This window comes from Pseudophryne corroboree, chromosome 3 (assembly GCF_028390025.1).
Source record: "Pseudophryne corroboree isolate aPseCor3 chromosome 3, aPseCor3.hap2, whole genome shotgun sequence".
Lineage (NCBI taxonomy): Eukaryota > Metazoa > Chordata > Amphibia > Anura > Myobatrachidae > Pseudophryne > Pseudophryne corroboree.
Window position 1 is genome coordinate 275,147,988 of NC_086446.1, and position 19,671 is coordinate 275,167,658.

The window sequence follows — 19,671 nt, forward strand, 5'->3', positions numbered from 1 at the left end:
TGTGTCGATCCATCAGTGCATTCGGTTGTTGGGGAAGATGGTGGCTGCTTACAAGGCCATACAGTTTGGCAGGTTCCATGCCAGAGTATTCCAGTGGGACCTGTTGGACAAGTGGTCGGGGTCACACCTACACATGCACCGAAAGATAATCCTGTCGTCAAAAAACAGGATTTTGCTCCTGTGGTGGTTACACAGCTCTCACTTACTAGAGGGACGCAGGTTCGGGATTTCAGGACTGGGTCCTGGTAACCACGGATGCAATTCTTCGAGGCTGGGGAGCAGTCTCTCAGGGAGTAAACTTCCAAGGACATTGGTCACATCAGGAAGCCTGCCTTCACAACTTCCGCTGATCCCAAAAGTACTCAGGATCATAAGAAAAACAAGGGTTCGAGCAATCTTCATTGCCCCAGACTGGCCAAGGAGGGCTTGGTACCCATATCTTCAGCAGTTGCTCATAGAAGATCCTCGGCCTCTTCCTCCTCGCAAGGACCTGCTGCAGCAGGGGCCATGTGTGTACCAAGACTTAACGTGGCTACATTTGACGGCATGGCTGTTGAGCGCCGGATCCTAGCCAGGAAGGGTATTCCCTAGGAAGTCATCCCCACCCTTATTCAGGCCAGAAAAGGAGTAACGTCGAAATATTACCACCGTATTTGGAGAAAATATGTGTCTTGGTGTGAATCCAAGAAAGCTCCTACGGAAGAGTTTCACTTAGGGCGTTTCCTCCACTTTTTACAGGATGGTGTGGAGGCGGGCCTCCGATTGGCATCAATCAAGGTCCAGATTTCGGCCTTGTCAGTGTTCTTCCAAAAACAATTGGCCTCTCTTCCAAAGGTTCAGACCTTCGTGAGAGGGGTTCTGCACATCCAGCCTCCATTCGTGCCTCCAGTGGCACCATGGTACCTTAACGTGGTATTGCAGTTCCTTCAATCGGATTGGTTTGAGCATCTACAAAAGATAGAGTTGAAGTTTCTCACTTGGAAAGTGGTGATGCTTTTGGCTTTGGCATCTGCAAGATGGGTGTCTGAATTGGGGGCCCTGTCTCACAAGAGCCCTTACCTGATCTTCCATGAAGATAGGGCTGAGTTGAGAACTCGACAACATTTTCTTCCTAAGGTGGTTTCATCTTTTCACGTAAACCAACCTATTGTAGTGCCAGTAGTTACTGACACATTCACTGAATCAAAATCTCTAGATGTGGTTAGAGCTTTGAAAATCTATGTTGCTAGAACGGCTCGTATACGGAGAACAGAGGCCCTGTTTGCCCTGCATGCTCACAACAAAATTGGGTGTCCTGCTTCCAAGCAGACTATTGCACGGTGGATCAGAAATACGATTCAGCAAGTTCATACTACGGCTGGATTGCCGTCACCAACGTTGGTGAAGGCCCATTCCACTAGGAAGGTGGGCTCATCCTGGGCGGCTGCCCGGGGGGTCTCGGCATTACAACTGTGCCGAGCAGCTACTGGATCAGGGTCAAACACATTTGCTAAGTTCTACAAGTTTGACACCTTGGCCGATGAAGACCTAAAGTTTGGTCAATCGGTGCTGCAGGGTCATTCGCACTCTCCCGCCCGCACTGGAGCTTTGGTATAAACCCCATGGTCTTGATGTGGTCCCCAGCATCCTCTAGGACGTATGAGAAAATAGGATTTTGATAACCTACTGGTAAATCCTTTTCTCCTAGTCCGTAGAGGATGCTGGGCACCCGTCCCAGTGCGTACTTTACCTGCAGTTTAGTTATTCGGGTTACACAAGTTGTGTTATCTTAGTTTCAGCATGTTGCTGCAATTGTTTCATGCCTGTTGGCATGTGTTATGTTGAATGCCATGTGTGCGGCATGGTTGAGGGTGTGAGTTGGTATGTATCTCACCACTAGTATTAAAGTAAGTCCTTTCCTCGAAATGTCCGTCTCCCTGGGCACAGTTCCTATAACTGAGGTCTGGAGGAGGGGCATGGAGGGAGGAGCCAGTTCGCACCCAATGAAAAGTCTTAAGAGTGCCCATGTCTCCTGTGGATCCCGTCTATACCCCATGGTCTTGATGTGGTCCCCAGCATCCTCTACGGACTAGGAGAAAAGGATTTACCGGTAGGTATCAAAATCCTATTTTTTTTGTACTGTTTAGCTCTGCAGCTACAACTGCTATCATGTCTGCCACGCAGGGCGGGAAATCCGCGGATGCTTCTGCATCATGTAAGGAGTGCACCACGAATTTTCCTGAGGCGAAGTTATAACTGATGGTTTGTGTACTGAGTGCCATTCATTTCCCAGTCAGCCCGCAGCTCCCGTAGTCACTCAGGAGCCACCTTTGCAAGCATTCTCCAGTATGTTGCATACGCTGGTGTCACGTCTTTCGCCCCCTGTGGGACCTCCTGTGCCATTGCAACCACATATTGTACCTGTAGTTAATCCACCCTGGGCAGACACTCTGTCTACCCAGATACAACAATTAAATCAATCTTTGGTGGTACAAAAGCCACCTCACGCCCTGCTGGAGTCAAGAGGTCATCTAAGCGGGCCACTGCCGCCTCACAATCCACTAACATTTCAGATAATTCTTCTGATGAGGATGAGGAATATACTGATCCGTCAGACACTGAATCAGTTGCTTCTGATGAGGAACCTACAACTCAGGTTGATGTCCCTGACCTAGTGGAGGCTATTAAGCTGATTCTACCAATTGATGATGAGGTAGATCCCACTACTGCGTCTAAGAAACCTGATAAGTTTAAACGTCAGAAGGTTGATAAAGTAGTCTTACCGCATTCTGACCATTTAATTGACATACGTCAGGAATCCTGGTCGTCTCCGGGAAAGAAATTCTCCCTGTCAAAAAAGATGCTAACTCGTTATCCTATTCCTCCAGAGTTGAGTAACAAATGGGTAAATCCACCGCCGTAGACTCTCATGTCGCCCGTCTTGTGGTGTCATCTACTCTGCCTGTCACCACTGTCACTTAACTGAAGGAGCTGTCGGATAAGCGTGTGGAGGGATGCCTGAAGTCTATTTACTCCCTTACCGGTGCTGTATATAGACCCACTATAGCATCCTCCTGGGCCGCCAAAGGAATTGAAACATGGGTTCAGGTATTGGAGGAAGAGCTACCTCAGGATATCTCTGACACTGCCAGACAATATCTGCCCCATATTACCACTGCCTCCCACTATATTCAGGAGGCGTCCTCTGAGGCAGGTGTTATGGCGGCCAAGGCGTCTACCATGTCTATACTGGCTCACCGTATTCTGTGGCTGATGTCCTGTAAGGTGGACCTGGACTCCAAAAAGACCCTGGAGGTGCTCCCTTTTAAGGGAGACATCCTCTTTGGGGAGGATGTAAACAAGATTGTGACTGACTCGGCATCTGCCAAGACTGCATTTCTCCCAAGTACTAATCCTTCTGCTCCAAATGCTAAGAGTACCACGTTTCATTCCTTTCGTCCTCCAGGAAAAGCGAAGGGTCAGACGTACCCGAGACAGGCTCGTACTTCCAAAGCCACTAAGCCCAAATCTAAACAATCCTGGTCTGCCCGTCAGCCTGTTTCCAAACAGGACAAGCCCACTGCATGACGAGGTGGGCCTCCTCCTGGGGGATCCCAGGGTGGGAGGCTGACTTCTACAATTCGCCCAGGTCTGGTTAAAGACCACTTCAGATGCATGGTAGAGAGAAGTTGTCTCTCACAGGTACGCAGTCTCTTTCAAGAGACATCCCCCTCGCCAGTTCTGCACGATCGTTCTTCCTTCGGATCCATTGAAAGCGCAGGCTCTACACCTGGTTGTACAATCCCTCCTGGACACAGGAGTGGTAGTACCAGTACCTTCGTCCCAGAGAGGCAGAGAATACTATTCGACTCTGTTTCTAGTCCCAAAACCCAATGGGTCTTTCCAGCCTATACTCAATCTCAAATCTTTGAACAAATTTGTGAGAGTGTCCAAATTCCATATAGAAACCCTGCACTCTATTGTGCTGGCCATGGAACCTGAGTACTATATGCTATCCCTGGACATACAGGAATCTTACCTGCATATACCTATTGCCATTTTGCATCAGCAATATCTGCGGTTTGCTATTGGCAACCTACATTATCAATTCCAGGCTCTGCCATTTGTATTAGCCACGGACCCTCGGATTTTCACCAAGGTCATTGCCATGATGACGGCCCTTCTCCGCCGTCAGGGTATCAGGATCCTGCCGTATCTGGACGACTTGCTGATCCTGGCAAACTCCCAAGAGGTTCTACTCCGTCATCTGGAACTGACGGTCCAATTCCTGCAAGCCACTGGTGGCTCATCAACTGGAAGAAGCCCTCGCTGATCCCTGCTCGGAGCATGGTGCACCTGGGGGCGGAGAAAGTCCTGAAACTTCAGGACAGGATCAGATGCTTCCTTTCCCGCCCACGAGCGTCGATACACTCGGCAATGCAAGTACTAGGCCTCATGGTGTTGGCTTTCGACATGGTAGAGTACGCTCAATTTCATTCCCGCCCTCTGCAGACGTTAATCCTTTCAAAGTGTAACGGCCTGCCTCATCGGATCAGGTCTCAAATGATCTCCTTGACTCCGGAGGTTCGTCTGTCACAGCTGGTGGCTACAGGACCGACAGTTGAGCAGGGGCCATCCCTTCTGGATCCCCAACTGGGTCCAACTGACTACGGACGCCAGCCTGTGGGTTTGGGGCACGGTGCTGGAGCAGCACTCTCTCCAGGGTCGGTGGACCAAGGAGGAATCTCTCCTCCCGATAAACATTCTGGATTTGCGGGCAGTGTTCAGTGCCTTGACTCTTGCCCTGCCTCTGATACAGAACAGGCCTGTTCAAGTACAATCAGACAACACCACCACAGAGGCATACATAAATCATCAAGGCAACACTCGAAGCTGCATGGCAATGATGGAAGTATCAAAAATCCTTTCTTGGGAGGAACGCCATCTGCCAGCAATATCGTCAGTGTTCATTCCCAGAGTTCTCAACTGGGAATTGGATTTCCTCAGTCATCAGGACATTCACGCCGGAGAGTGGAGTCTTCATCCGGAAGTCTTTCAACACCTAGTGGACAAGTGGGGCCTACCAGATGTGGACCTGATAGCGTCTCGACACAATCACAAGATTCCAGCTTGCAGATCAAGAACAAGGGATCGTCAAGCAGCGTTCGTGGATGCACTGTCAATTCCATGGTACTTTCAGCTGCCATACGTGTTCCCTCCAGTGTCACTCCTACCCAGGGCACTACGGAAGTTCAAGCAAGAAGGAGGAATACTACTTCTAGTCGCTCCAGTGTGGCCCAGACGGCATTGGTTCTCAGTCCTGCAGGGTCTATCGATAGAGCGTTTTCTTCTACTTCCTCAACGCCCAGACCTCCTTGTTCAGGGCCCTTTTGTCTACGCGGACCTGGCCAGGCTGGCTTTGACAGCATGGCTCTTGAAGCTTCACTCCTGAGGGCCAAAGATTCTCAGAGGAGGTTATCCAAACTATGCTGAAGGCCCGCAAACCAGGATTTATTATATAGTCTGGAATTCTTACATCATCTGGTGTGCTGCTAAGAATTACAATGCATACAAATTCTGAACTGCCAGACTTTTGGCTTTTCTGCAACAAGGCCTAGACTTAGGCCTTTGTCTGGCCTCCCTCAAGGTTCATATATCTGCCTTGTCGGTGTGGTTTCAGAGGAAAATTGTGTCTATTCCTGACATTCATACTTTCACTCAGGGTGTTTTATGGATTCTGCCTCCCTATGTCCCTCCTGTGGCTCCATGGGATCTGTCGGTTGTCTTAAATGCCCTACAAGAGTCTCCATTTGAACCTCTTGAGTCTGTGGACCTTAAATGCCTTACGCTTAAGGTTGTGTTTCTGTTGGCTATTGCCTCTGCTAGGAGGGTGTCGGACTTAGGCGCTTTGTCCTGTCGTCCACCCTTTCTGATCTTTCACCGTGAGCGGGCAGTTCTTAGAACTCGCCCCGGTTATCTACCTAAGGTGGTGTCATCTTTCCATCTTAACCAAGAGATTGTTGTTCCGGCTTTTATCTCTTCTGGTTTGTCCTCCAAAGAGCGGTCTTTGGATGTGGTACGGGCTCTCCGTATTTCCATGAAGAGAACTGCCTCTATCAAGAGGTCAGATACCCTTTTTGTACTTTTCGGTTTTCACAAACGTGGCTGGCCTGCGAATAAGCAAACTTTGGCCAAATGGATTAGAATGGTGATTGCACAAGCCTATGCGCAGGCTGGACTCCCAGCTCCTGCTGCTATCAAAGCCCATTCTACTCAGTCTGTTGGACCTCCTTGGGCGGCCCACCGAGGCGTACCTCGCAGAAAGAGATTTAACTATGGTAAGTCTACCATAAATCTCCTTATACTACAGAAAACGTACGAAAATGTAGAGATCGGGGGGTTTTATGCACAGATCTCCCCATGCTAGCGTCCGTAAACACAGTAGTCTTATTTGAAGCATACTGTAGGTGTTTTATTTTTATTTTTTAAATGGTATGATTTGTTGAGCTACTTTATTCCTCCTACACATTTTATGCGTTTCATTCAAACACATGATTCAAAAAAAGAAAGAATGCACTATCTTTTTCAAGTGTAGATTTTATTATGAAAATCTAAGTGTACAATCTGTCTATTTACTGTTTTGGAAAAGTTAATTAATGCAGAAGCAAGAAAACAAAGTATTTTGTGGTGGTAAAAAAAAATACACACATTTGCCTTCAGGTCACTTTCTTGAAATATTTAAATAAAAAACATTTATTTATTTTTTGTCCATTTTGGATGGATTGGTTTTGCTGTGAGGAGAAATAAGCAAACTAATGCCTTCTGAGAAAAACAAGGTATAATTTGTGTGTGCACTGTCTAAATAATTACTGCTGTTGATTATTGGCCAGCATAAAAAAGTTACAAAATAGCAGTGAAGGTATTAACTTTATTTGGAACACAAAAGAGTATTTATGCCCAAGACGTTATCAAGACATTACTGATGCTTTTGTTGTTACTGATTAAACCTTATTAAGTCTAACCTAACTTAATGTTCTCAACTGTAATATCACACTTTACTGCCACTTGCCATTGACATATTTATAATTCCATACAGCTGTTTACACAATGCAAGGAGCTTGATACCTCTAAGCATGTGCACGAGGAGCAAGCAGAACCTGAAATTGAAACACTTAGAAAGGAACAGGAAGAGTTTGGTATGAATATAGATATTGAAAAAAGGACCACTGTCTTGGTGCTATGTATTCTGTTTATTGTCATTTACTGTAATAATGTACTTTTGTAATTTCTTGATGTGGGGTGGGATGTATTCTCTTGGGATGGAATTGGATTTTATTTGTGAATTTATGTAAATGTTTTATGTACTAGGAATCATTCAGTTTGGTTGCTATGATCCAAGTGATTTGTAATCCTGTAGATTTACCACAGCTAGAGATGACCACATTAACGGATGTCAGCTCCTCCTACACAGAAGAGCCTTCGAATATGCATGACTTGACAACATATAATTTGACAACAAGCAATGCGAGCAGAGCTGTACAAGAGGTAAAAACAATAATGTTGTGTGAATTCACCAAGAAATGTATTCTGGGTATAATTATACATGTGTCTTTGCTAATGTAAAGGGGGGGTACACACGGAGAGATCCATTACAAAATTTTAAGCAATCTGACTAGATTGCTTAGAAATTAAGCACGGATCTCTCCGTGTGTATGCCCATAGCGATGCGTGGCGCCGCGCGTCGCTATTACTGACTCTAGATTTGGCATTCATGCATACAAACCAAATCTAGTAGATCTCTCACTTCACTGCTCTGTGAAGTGAGCGTTTCCCCCCACCTCACTCAGCACACATCGCACTGTATGCTGAGCGGTCTGTGATAGATCGCTCAACACACATCTCCCCTGTGTGTATGGGGCTTAAAGACAAAGAACAGTCCTAATTTTTTTTCTGTTCACATGACACAGGAAGTATGGGCCAGTGTATTACTATTAATTTTACATATTTTGGTCTCCGAAAGAAAGAATGTCTGTGCTGGTGCACATAAATAATAGTTTTGTTAAATTGTGAATTTTATTAACATATAAGATAAAATATGATTTTGCATTATTAATAGAATGCTGCATTTGAGAAAATTAGCTAAATAAAAACAGAAGGTATAGATGTGTAAAGAAATAAAGATTGTGTATTAGTAACTGATTTTGCTGTGTGTTTTAGTGTGCTGTTGTATCCATTTTTTTATACCGTGCACATTGATTAATTTCAATTGAGGAGGTGATAGAGTGATTATAATGATTCTTTTAAAACCTAAATAGATCTGGATTTGTTTTATTAAACAAATTCTTATAAATCAACAATAGTATTAGCATACATAATTCTCCAGAGGAGAAAGAGGTAAGTATTATAAAATGTAACCTTTTAGGTGGTCTGTAATTGTAGCGCAATATAAGCAGTTCCCATTTCAGCAGCTAGTTCTATAGTGATATAACGGTTAAATGAGTTGTAATAAGCAATCCTCTCGATTGGATTGCAATGTATTGTTTCTTTTGTGGGACAATTAGCAAGCTTTATTGAGGTGTATAGTTTATAAAGTCCTGTTACTTATGATGACAATAATTCGTTATTATTATGGAACTGCTTTTATTAGAGATGGTAGAAAAATAATATTTCAGCAATTTGTAATTATACAATAAAGAATGTGATGATTTAATTGTGTTTGTTACTTATTGATGAGTGATCTTTTAGCAGACTGGAGAACTGCTTATATGCATCACTTTCATTAGATAGGAATACAGTATATCTTTTTATATAGATATGTTAAACACAACGCTTTATCAGTGTGGTCTTATTATTTGTTATGGACTTACAAAAGTCTTGTGGTCAGATCACATTTAATAACTAGTCTTTGTTTGGGACAGTTAACAGGCTATAATGAGTCACAAAATTCACATTGTCCCACTGGTTATACTGAGAATTATAATGTTGTTACTTTGTTCTATCCTTGTTTTTTTTTTTTTTTTTACAGCACTAATAAGTTTAATGTTACTACATTAAATATTGCTTATGTAAAGCAGCTAAACGTAATTACTACATTAAAATTGACTAAATGTAACCGCTGGACGGGATCTCGGCGGTCGAAATACCGACGCCGGAATCCCACCGCCACAATCCCGACATATTCTCCCTCCGTGGGTGTCCACGACACCCATAGAGGGAGAATATAATAGTGTGCCGAGCGTAGCGAGGCACCGTGCCCGCAGCGTGGCGAACGAAGCGAGCCCGCAAGGGGCTGCGTTCCGCTCGCCACCCCTGTCTGGATTGTGTGGTCGGGATTCCGGCGTCGGTATTTCGACCGCCGGGATCCCGTCCAGCGGGATTACGTACTGATCCCAAAACTATTTTCTCTGACGTCCTAGTGGATGCTGGGAACTCCGTAAGGACCATGGGGATTAGCGGCTCCGCAGGAGACTGGGCACAAAAGTAAAGCTTTAGGACTACCTGGTGTGCACTGGCTCCTCCCCCTATGACCCTCCTCCAAGCCTCAGTTAGATTTTTGTGCCCGGCCGAGAAGGGTGCACACTAGGGGCTCTCCTGAGCTTCTAAGTGAAAGTTTAGTTTTAGGTTTTTTATTTTCAGTGAGACCTGCTGGCAACAGGCTCACTGCATCGAGGGACTAAGGGGAGAAGAAGCGAACTCACCTGCGTGCAGAGTGGATTGGGCTTCTTAGGCTACTGGACACCATTAGCTCCAGAGGGACCGAACACAGGCCCAGCCTCGGAGCTCGGTCCCAGAGCCGCGCCGCCGGCCCCCTTACAGAGCCAGAAGCAAGAAGAGGTCCGGAAAAATCGGCGGCAGAAGACATCCTGTCTTCACCAAGGTAGCGCACAGCACTGCAGCTGTGCGCCATTGCTCCTCAGCACACTTCACACTTCGGTCACTGAGGGTGCAGGGCGCTAGGGGGGGCGCCCTGAGCAGCAATAAAAACACCTTGGCTGGCGAAAATACATCACATATAGCCCCCAGGGCTATATGGATGAATTTTAACCCCTGCCAGATTCCACAGAAAAACGGGAGAAAAGGCCGCCGAGAAGGGGGCGGAGCCTATCTCCTCAGCACACTGGCGCCATTTTCTCTCACAGCTCCGTTGGAGGGAAGCTCCCTGGCTCTCCCCTGCAGTTACTACACTACAGAAAGGGGTTAAAAAAGAGAGGGGGGGCACTAATTAGGCGCAGTATAACAATACAGCAGCTATAAGGGGAAAAACACTTATATAAGGTTATCCCTGTATATATATATATAGCGCTCTGGTGTGTGCTGGCATACTCTCCCTCTGTCTCCCCAAAGGGCTAGTGGGGTCCTGTCCTCTATCAGAGCATTCCCTGTGTGTGTGCTGTGTGTCGGTACGTTGTGTCGACATGTATGAGGAGGAAAATGAGGTGGAGGCGGAGCAATTGCCTGTAACAGAGATGTCACCCCCTAGGGAGTCGACACCTGAGTGGATGTGCTTATGGAAGGAATTATGTGACAGTGTCAGCTCTTTACAAAGCCATCTGGGGCTCTAAAACGCCCGTTACCGCAGATGGCAGATACAGACGCCGACACGGATACTGACTCCAGTGTCGACGATTAAGAGACGAATGTGACTTCCAGTAGGGCCACACGTTACATGATTGAGGCTATGGAAAATGTTTTTACACATTTCTGATAATACCAGTACCACTAAAAAGGGTATTATGTTGGGTGAGAAAAAACTGCCGGTAGTTTTTCCTGCATCTGAGGAATTAAATGAAGTGTGTGATGATGCGTGGGTTTCCCCCGATAAAAACTGTTAATTCCTAAAAAGTTATTAGCATCATACCCCTTCCCGCCAGAGGATAGGGCACGTTGGGAAACACCCCTTAGGGTGAATAAAGCGCTCACACGCTTGTCAAAACAGGTGGCACTACCGTCCCCGGATACGGCCGCCCTTAAGGAACCTGCTGACAGAAAGCAGTAAAATATCCTAAAATGTATATACACTCACACGGGTGTGATACTACGACCAGCAATCGCCTCAGCCTGGATGTGCAGTGCTGGGGTGGCTTGGTCGGATTCCCTGACTGACAATATTGATACCCTAGATAGGGACAGTATATTACTAACTATAGAGCATTTAAAAGATGCATTTCTATATATGCGTGATGCACAGAGGGATATTTGCCGACTGGCATCAAGAGTAAGTGCGCTGTCCATTTCTGCCAGAAGAGGGTTATGGACAAGACAGTGGTCAGGTGATGCTGATTCCAAAAGGCATATGGAAGTATCGCCTTATAAAAGGGAGGAGTTATTTGGGGTAGGTCTAACAGACCTGGTGGCCACGGCAACGGCTGGAAAATCCACATTTTTACCCCAGGTAGCTTCTCAACCTAAGAAGACGCCGTATTATCAGGCGCAGTCCTTTCGGCCCCATAAGGGCAAGCGGGCAAAAGGCGCCTCATTTCTGCCCCCTGGCAGAGGGAGAGGAAAAAGGCTGCAGCAAACAGCCAATTCCCAGGAACAAAAGCCCTCTCCCGCCTCCGCAAAGTCCTCAGCATGACGCTGGGGCTTTACAAGCGGTCTCAGGCACGGTGGGGGCCCGTCTCAAGAAATTCGAGCGTCTCCCCCTCGCCGTTTCATAAAGTCTGCTTTACCGACGTCTCCCTCAGACAGGGAGACAGTATTGCAAGCCATTCACAGGCTGTATTCCCAGCAGGTGATAATCAAGGTACCCCTCCTGCAACAGGGAAAGGGGTACTATTCCACACTGTTTGTGGTACCGAAGCCGGACGGCTCGGTGAGACCAATTTTAAATCTAAAATCCTTGAACACTTACATACAAAGGTTCAAATTCAAGATGGAGTCACTCAGAGCAGTGATTGCAAACCTGGAAGAAGGGGACTATATGGTCTCTCTGGACATCAAAGATGCTTACCTACATGTCCCAATTTACCCTTCTCCAAGGGTACCTCAGGTTTGTGGTACAGAACTGTCACTATCAGTTTCAGACGCTGCCGTTTGGATTGTCCACGGCACCCCGGGTCTTTACCAAGGTAATGGCCGAAATGATGATACTCCTTCGAAAGAAGGGAGTTTTAGTTATCCCTTACTTGGACGATCTCCTGATAAGGGCAAGATCCAGGGAACAGTTGGAAGTCGGGGTAGCACTATCTCAGTTAGTGCTGCGGCAGCACGGTTGGATTCTCAATATTCCAAAATCGCAGCTGATCACGTCGACACGCCTTCTATTCCTAGGGATGATCCTGGACACAGTCCAGAAAAAGGTGTTTTCTCCCGGAGGAGAAAGCCAGGGAGTTATCCGAACTAGTCAGAAACCTCCTAAAACCAGGCCAAGTGTCAGTGCATCAGTGCGCAAGGGTCCTGGGAAAAATGGTGGCTTCCTACGAAGCAATTCCATTCGGCAGATTCCACGCAAGAACTTTCCAGTGGGACCTGCTGGACAAATGGTCCGGATCGCATCTTCAGATGCATCAGCGGATAACCCTGTCACCAAAGACAAGGGTGTCTCTCCTGTGGTGGTTGCAGAGTGCTCATCTTCTAGAGGGCCGCAGATTCGGCATTCAGGACTGGGTCCTGGTGACCACGGATGCCAGCCTGCGAGGCTGGGGAGCAGTCACACAGGGAAGAAATTTCCAGGGCTTGTGGTCAAGCCTGGAGACATCACTTCACATAAATATTTTGGAGCTAAGGGCCATTTACAATGCCCTAAGCCAAGCAAGACCTCTGCTTCAAGGTCAGCCGGTGCTGATCCAGTCGGACAACATCACGGCAGTCGCCCACGTAAACAGACAGGGCGGCACAAGAAGCAGGAGGGCAATGGCAGAAGCTGCAAGGATTTTTCGCTGGGCGGAAAATCATGTGATAGCACTGTCAGCAGTGTTCATTCCGGGAGTGGACAACTGGGAAGCAGACTTCCTCAGCAGGCACGACCTCCACCCGGGAGAGTGGGGACTTCACCCAGAAGTTTTCCACATGATTGTAAACCATTGGGAAAAACCAAAGGTGGACATGATGGCGTCCCGCCTAAACAAAAAATTGGACAGGTATTGCGCCAGGTCAAGGGACCCTCAGGCAATAGCTGTGGACGCTCTGGTAACACCGTAGGTGTACCAGTCAGTGTATGTGTTCCCTCCTCTTCCTCTCATACCAAAAGTACTGAGAATTATAAGAAGGAGGGGAGTAAAAACTATACTCGTGGCTCCGGATTGGCCAAGAAGGACTTGGTACCCGGAACTTCAAGAGATGCTCACGGAGGACCCGTGGCCTCTACCTCTAAGAAGGGACCTGCTCCAGCAAGGACCCTGTCTATTCCAAGACTTACCGCGGCTGCGTTTGACGGCAGGGCGGTTGAACGCCGGATCCTGAAGGAAAAAGGCATTCCGGATGAAGTCATCCCTACCCTGGTCAAGCCAGGAAGGATGTAACCGCAAAGCATTATCACCGCATTTGGCGAAAATATGTTGCGTGGTGCGAGGCCAGTAAGGCCCCGATGGAGGAATTTCAACTAGGTCGATTCCTGCATTTCATGTAAACAGGAGTGTCTATGGGCCTAAAATTGGGGTCCATTACGGTTCAAATTTCGGCCCTGTCAATTTTCTTCCAGAAAGAACTAGCTTCACTACCTGAAGTTCAGACGTCTGTAAAAGGGGTACTGCATATACAGCCTCCTTTTGTGCCTCCAGTGGCACCTTGGGATCTCAATGTAGTTTTGGGGTTCCTAAAGTCACATTGGTTTGAACCACTTGAATCTGTGGAGTTAAAATATCTCACATGGAAAGTGGTCATGTTGTTGGCCCTGGCCTCGGCCAGGCGCGTGTCAGAATTGGCGGGCTTTATCCTGTAAAAGCCCTTATCTGATCTTCCATTCAGACAGGGCGGAATTGAGGACGCGTCCTCATTTTCTCCCTAAGGTGGTTTCAGTGTTTCATCTGAACCAACCTATTGTGGTACCTGCGGCTACTAGTGACTTGGAGGACTCCAAGTTGTTGGACGTAGTCAGGGCCTTGAAAATATATGTTCCAGGACGGCTGGAGTCAGAAAATCTGACTCGCTGTTTATCCTGTATGCACCCAACAAGCTGGGTGCTCCTGCTTCTAAGCAGACTATTGCTCGTTGGATTTGTAGTACAATTCAGCTTGCACATTCTGTGGCAGGCCTGCCACAGCCAAAATCTGTAAAAGCCCATTCCACAAGGAAGGTGGGCTCATCTTGGGCGGCTGCCCGAGGGGTCTCGGCTTTACAACTTTGCCGAGCAGCTAATTGGTCAGGGGCAAACACGTTTGCTAAATTCTACAAATTTGATACCCTGGCTGAGGAGGACCTGGAGTTCTCTCATTCGGTGCTGCAGAGTCATCCGCACTCTCCCGCCCGTTTGGGAGCTTTGGTATAATCCTCATGGTCCTTACGGAGTTCCCAGCATCCACTAGGACGTCAGAGAAAATAAGAATTTACTTACCGATAATTCTATTTCTCGTAGTCCGTAGTGGATGCTGGGCGCCCATCCCAAGTGCGGATTGTCTGCAATACTTGTACATAGTTATTGTTACAAAAATCGGGTTATTATTGTTGTGAGCCATCTTTTCAGAGGCTCCTCTGTTATCATGCTGTTAACTGGGTTCAGATCACAGGTTGTACGATGTGATTGGTGTGGCTGGTATGAGTCTTACCCGGGATTCAAAATCCTTCCTTATTGTGTATGCTCGTCCGGGCACAGTATCCTAACTGAGGCTTGGAGGAGAATCATAGGGGGAGGAGCCAGTGCACACCAGGTAGTCCTAAAGCTTTACTTTTGTGCCCAGTCTCCTGCGGAGCCGCTAATCCCCATGGTCCTTATGGAGTTCCCAGCATCCACTACGGACTACGAGAAATAGAATTATCGGTAAGTAAATTCTTATTATTCATGTGCACCAAATACAGTTGTTTCTTTTTCTTTGAGACCAAGCAAAATGTATAAATCCATTTTGCAGTGGATATTTTCACTATTAATGAAAATATCCCTGCTACTGTATGTATTATTTGAAACCCGCAGAAAGTTGTAGTGATAACAGCTGTCCTTGGTAGTTATACCCCTTTTCCACTAGCTCTAAAAACACGGGTAAATGCATGGGGGTGCGCATTTACCCGTGTTTTTTTCTAGTGGAAATGGCCCCCCCTGCAAATTCCCAGATCAAGTGATCCGGGAATCCTACCCGGGTAACTTGCCGGGTTGAACACGTATTTAACCCGGTAAGCTGTGTAGTGTAAACAGAAGCCGTGTTGCTCCCATTTGCAGTGTATGGAAGGGCGGCGCTGGGAGATCATGTGATCTCCCAGCGCCGCCTCTGCCACGTCAGCAGCAGCGTTACCAACCCGGCAATATGCCGGGTTGGTGAGCTCAGTGTAGAAAGGGGCTCTAGCACGGGTCACAGCCATGTCAGGCTCCCGGCTACAACCCGTGCTAGCAAGTGGAAAAGGGGTATTACTTCCCTAACATTTTGGAGGAGTTTTTCACATTTGTGAAAGACTCCTCCAGGGAAATCTGGCACTATACAATATACATGCGTGTTAGTTTCCCGAATCAGAGCTGGCACTGAATGGAGGCTGTGGGAGGGAGATCGAAAGATCTCTCTTCTGCTGCTATGCCTCGATAGACTTAAAGCAGTTTACAGTATCTGAAATGATGTAAACTAACATGGCCAAACTCTGAAAAGTAGATCAGATTGTAGTCCCAATTGAAAATAATGAGGACAGTGATCTGCAATATTAAATAGCCTTCTGCAAGAGATTTCTGTGATGAGAATGATATGAGGAGTGGGACATCTACACTGGATTTTATACTGGTAAAACTCCTGGACAGGTTTATAGTCGATTTATACAAGTGTTTGCAGCCACAATTGAACTGCCATATTGGACTCACAAGCCAGGCATTTGGAGCAAATACAAAAAAAAAGAAAGAAATATCTCTAAACAGGCGCTACTTAGAGAAGGTTTTCCTAGCAGCTGTTTTTATGGGGTAGTCACTCCCCACAAAGATATATAAATACAAAACAAACAACGAATAAACAGTGCTAACTGGAGCAAATAGCTGACACCTATACTCATTAATAACAAATTGCACCTCAATTAGTTATTAATGATTTTTTTTATGTGATCATATTCATAACTGAAGTAAATTGTGTACAATTGAATATTTGTATAAATATATACAGTATATGTAATGTTTCTAGTGTTAATGACATTTATGTCTTTTTTTTTAAACTTCTTTTTATTGAAGCAATGTGTTACACAATCATTATTGTACATCAACAAACAGAATTTGTGTACATCTCATTGTCATAACACAATAAATGTAAAATTGGTACATGTATCAATTGTCCGCGGTCGTCTTATTACAAGTTTCTTGATATTCAAATACAAAGGAACCAAAACTGCTATATTACGTTCACATGCAGGTAAGACATCATTGTCTCATATTGACAAGAAAATTTCTGTTTATTATACACAATAAGCTGAAGAGAGAAAAAAAAGAAAAGACAAATAATTACTGTGCTCATCTCCCCACCCCCCAAGGCATCCCAAAATAAAAAAGATGCATTAAAAGAGAATGGGTGGATCACCTCCCAGTAAGTCATACCACACAGTGTTGGTTAGAGACTCATGTATTTGTGATTTTATAGGAGTAGATAGTGTTACTACATAACTCTTCCACACATCAGAAAACTTTTCTACTTTTTTATCCTTCTCTAGCATCACTCCCACCCACTCCATTCTAAAAAGGTAAAACAACTTTAATTTAAGTAAAGGCAGTGATGGAGGATCAGGGTGAATCCATACTTGTAGAATGTACATCAAAGCTGCAGCAGTTACTGCTAGAAGTAGTTTTTTGCTACCTTTTGACATGGCTTGACCTTCTTGGAAATGCCAAAGAGTGCCCATTCTGGTGTTAAATGTAAGTAATTCACTAGATGATCAGTGACATACCTACGAATTTGCACCCAAAAGCCTCTAATTAAAGTGCATAGCCAGAGGCAGTGATAAAGGTCTGCTTGGGCTTCAACACATTTCCAGCAATTGTGGGAGGTGGAGAGGCCGATCAAAAATCTTTTATGAGGAGAGAGATAAAATCTGTGAAGTATATTTAGAAACATTTCTTTATATGTTGAGGAAGAGAGCATTTTACATGCTTTTGTATGTGCCTTTAAAATTTCATCCTGCTCTATATTTGGGTAATGCGTTCTCCAGGCAGCCAAACTCTCTGACCTTGGCGAATAATCTAAATTCAGTTGAAAGTGCATGGAAGCTATTGATATAGCTTTCTTAACCAAAGGTTCCCATTTAAGCATATCATCTACCGGGTTCTTCTAGTCTGTATAGAAAAAACACCGTATAGTAGAGCTGACATAATGTTGAGCTATTAAAAAAACGCAACTCTGGGCATTGACTAAATTCTCGTTATTATGAATCCCTCCCGTTCTCCATTTGTTGTATGGAAAGTGTGTACTACCTTTTTGGCATTCTGGGTTATCTAGAAATAGGAGGAATAAAGATTTGTGAGAGTTCACATTGTGTTTGTGTCTCATTCCTACCCATAACATTTATGTCTTTTTGAAACATTTGTGTCTTGCTTGGTTAATTTGCCATATCAAACCCAGTATTACTAGCGTAGTCCCTCATTTTTATTTCTATTGATGTGTTTTTAGAATTTCAGTTTTTGGAAAAATTTCATGTGTGCTTCTGCAGGCACATGTAGGAGACTGCTGCTGAAATTTACATTTTTTAATTAAACATATGTATAAATATATAATTAGTAACTTTTAATTAGGGCCCAAATAATTGGAGGACTGGGGCTCTAAAACAGCCCTGGCATTCCAGTGTTATGTTAAGGGGGCGTGGTCACAAGTAACAGGGGCTTGGCCTCGTGGCATGCATCCAATCTCTCTGTATGTCGGACGGCCAAGCAGAGCCCCCCGAGACGGGGATACTCAGCCTGCCTCTGTCTTTCTGTGTGCCACGTGCAGAGCTGGCCCTAACCAATATGATGCCCTAGGCAAGATTTTGGCTGGTGCCCCCTAGCACCACCGCTAGTTCCACCTCTGACCCTGCACCTCTTTTCCAGCACCATTACCCCTCACCCATAGCAGTCCTAATTTTGGTGTTTCTACCCACTATATTTTAAATAGGAACAGTGCACACATTCGGCACACAGCCCAAAAAATGGTGTGTTCTTGCTGGGAAGGGGTATAGCCACACAATAGTACCCCCAATTCAAATTACGCCACACAGTAGTGCAACTTCATTCACATTTTATCATGTGATAGTGTCCCTAATTCACATTACATCACACAGTAGTAGCAGTTCACCTTATATACATTACTCTTCACATTAGTGCCCCTTATTATTATCCTTTATTTATATGGCGCCATAAGTACATAAACAAATAATCAAACAGGAAAACAGCAACTTACAGTTGATGACAATATAGGTTTGGCTGGGTTTGGTGAAGTGGGTCTTGAGAGCCCGTTTTAAGTTTTGTAGAGAGGTGGAGAATCTGAGGGGGAGAGGTAGGAAATTTCAGAGAAGTGGTGTAGCACGTGAAAAATTTTGGAGGTAGGAGTGGGAGGAAGTAATCCGTAGGCAGGAGAGTCGGCGTGCATTAGCAGAGCGAAGAGGACGGGTGGGAGTGTAAAGGGAGATAAGGTCAGAGATGTAGATGAAGAGGAGTGGGTGAGGCTTTGTAAGCGAGTGTGAGAAGCTTGAAATGGATTCTGAAAGGGAAGGGGAGCCAGTGAAGGTCTTGTAAAAGAGGAGAGGTGGACGTAGTGCGTTTGGTGAGGAAAATGAGCCGGGCAGCAGCATTGAGGATAGATTGGAGTGGAGAGAGGTATTTGTCAGGAATGCCAGTCAGGAGGAGATTACAGTAGTCCAGTCTGGAGATGACCAGTGAGTGGATAAGAGTCTTAGTAGCATCCTGGGCAGTGCCGTAACTAGACATTTTAGCGCTGTGTGCAAGAAACGGCATCGGCGCCCCCACCCCCCCTTAACGTAGACCGGCGGCAGTACGGCGCGCGTGCAAAACATATAGGGGCGTGGCTTCATGGGAAAGGGGTGTGACCACAAAATAATACCAATTCATAATGGTGCACAGTAGTCTCCATTATTCAAATTACGCCGCACAGTAGCGCCACGACACCAGGTAGAGCCCCTTTTTACACATTACGGCAGACAGCGCCTCCTTTTTACACATTACGGCAGACAGCGTCCCCTTTTTACACATTACGGCAGACAGCGTCCCCTTTTTACACATTACGGCAGACAGCGTCCCCTTTTTACACATTACAGCAGACAGCGCCTCCTTTTTACACATTACGGCAGACAGCGTCCCCTTTTTACACATTACAGCAGACAGCGCCTCCTTTTTACACATTACGGCAGACAGCGTACCCTTTTTACACATTATGGCAGGCAGTCCCCATTTTTACACATTACGGCAGACAGCGTCCCCTTTTTACACATTACAGCAGACAGCGTCCCCCTTTTTACACATTACAGCAGACAGCGTCCCCGTTTTATACATTACAGCAGACAGCGCCTCCTTTTTACACATTGGAGAGTAGGCGGCACCCATGAGGCTTGAAGCAGTAAAATATAATCAAAGAGTGCTTTTTATTCAAGTCCCCT

At 45.8% G+C, this 19,671-nt stretch overlaps 1 protein-coding gene across 5 annotated transcripts in view; it reads left to right on the top strand.

The window, feature by feature from the left end:
- Positions 1-19,671, top strand: part of RAD21L1 (RAD21 cohesin complex component like 1) — a 619,411-nt gene that overhangs the window by 538,696 nt on the left and 61,044 nt on the right. For 4 of the 5 annotated variants that reach the window (XM_063959128.1, XM_063959127.1, XM_063959129.1 and 1 more), the window contains 3 exons: positions 7,076-7,175; positions 7,397-7,524; positions 16,741-16,770. In XM_063959128.1, the coding sequence (XP_063815198.1) occupies positions 7,076-7,175; positions 7,397-7,524; positions 16,741-16,770 (258 nt within the window). The remainder of the gene's footprint in view (positions 1-7,075; positions 7,176-7,396; positions 7,525-16,740; positions 16,771-19,671) is intronic. The other variant, XM_063959130.1, reaches the window with a different exon arrangement.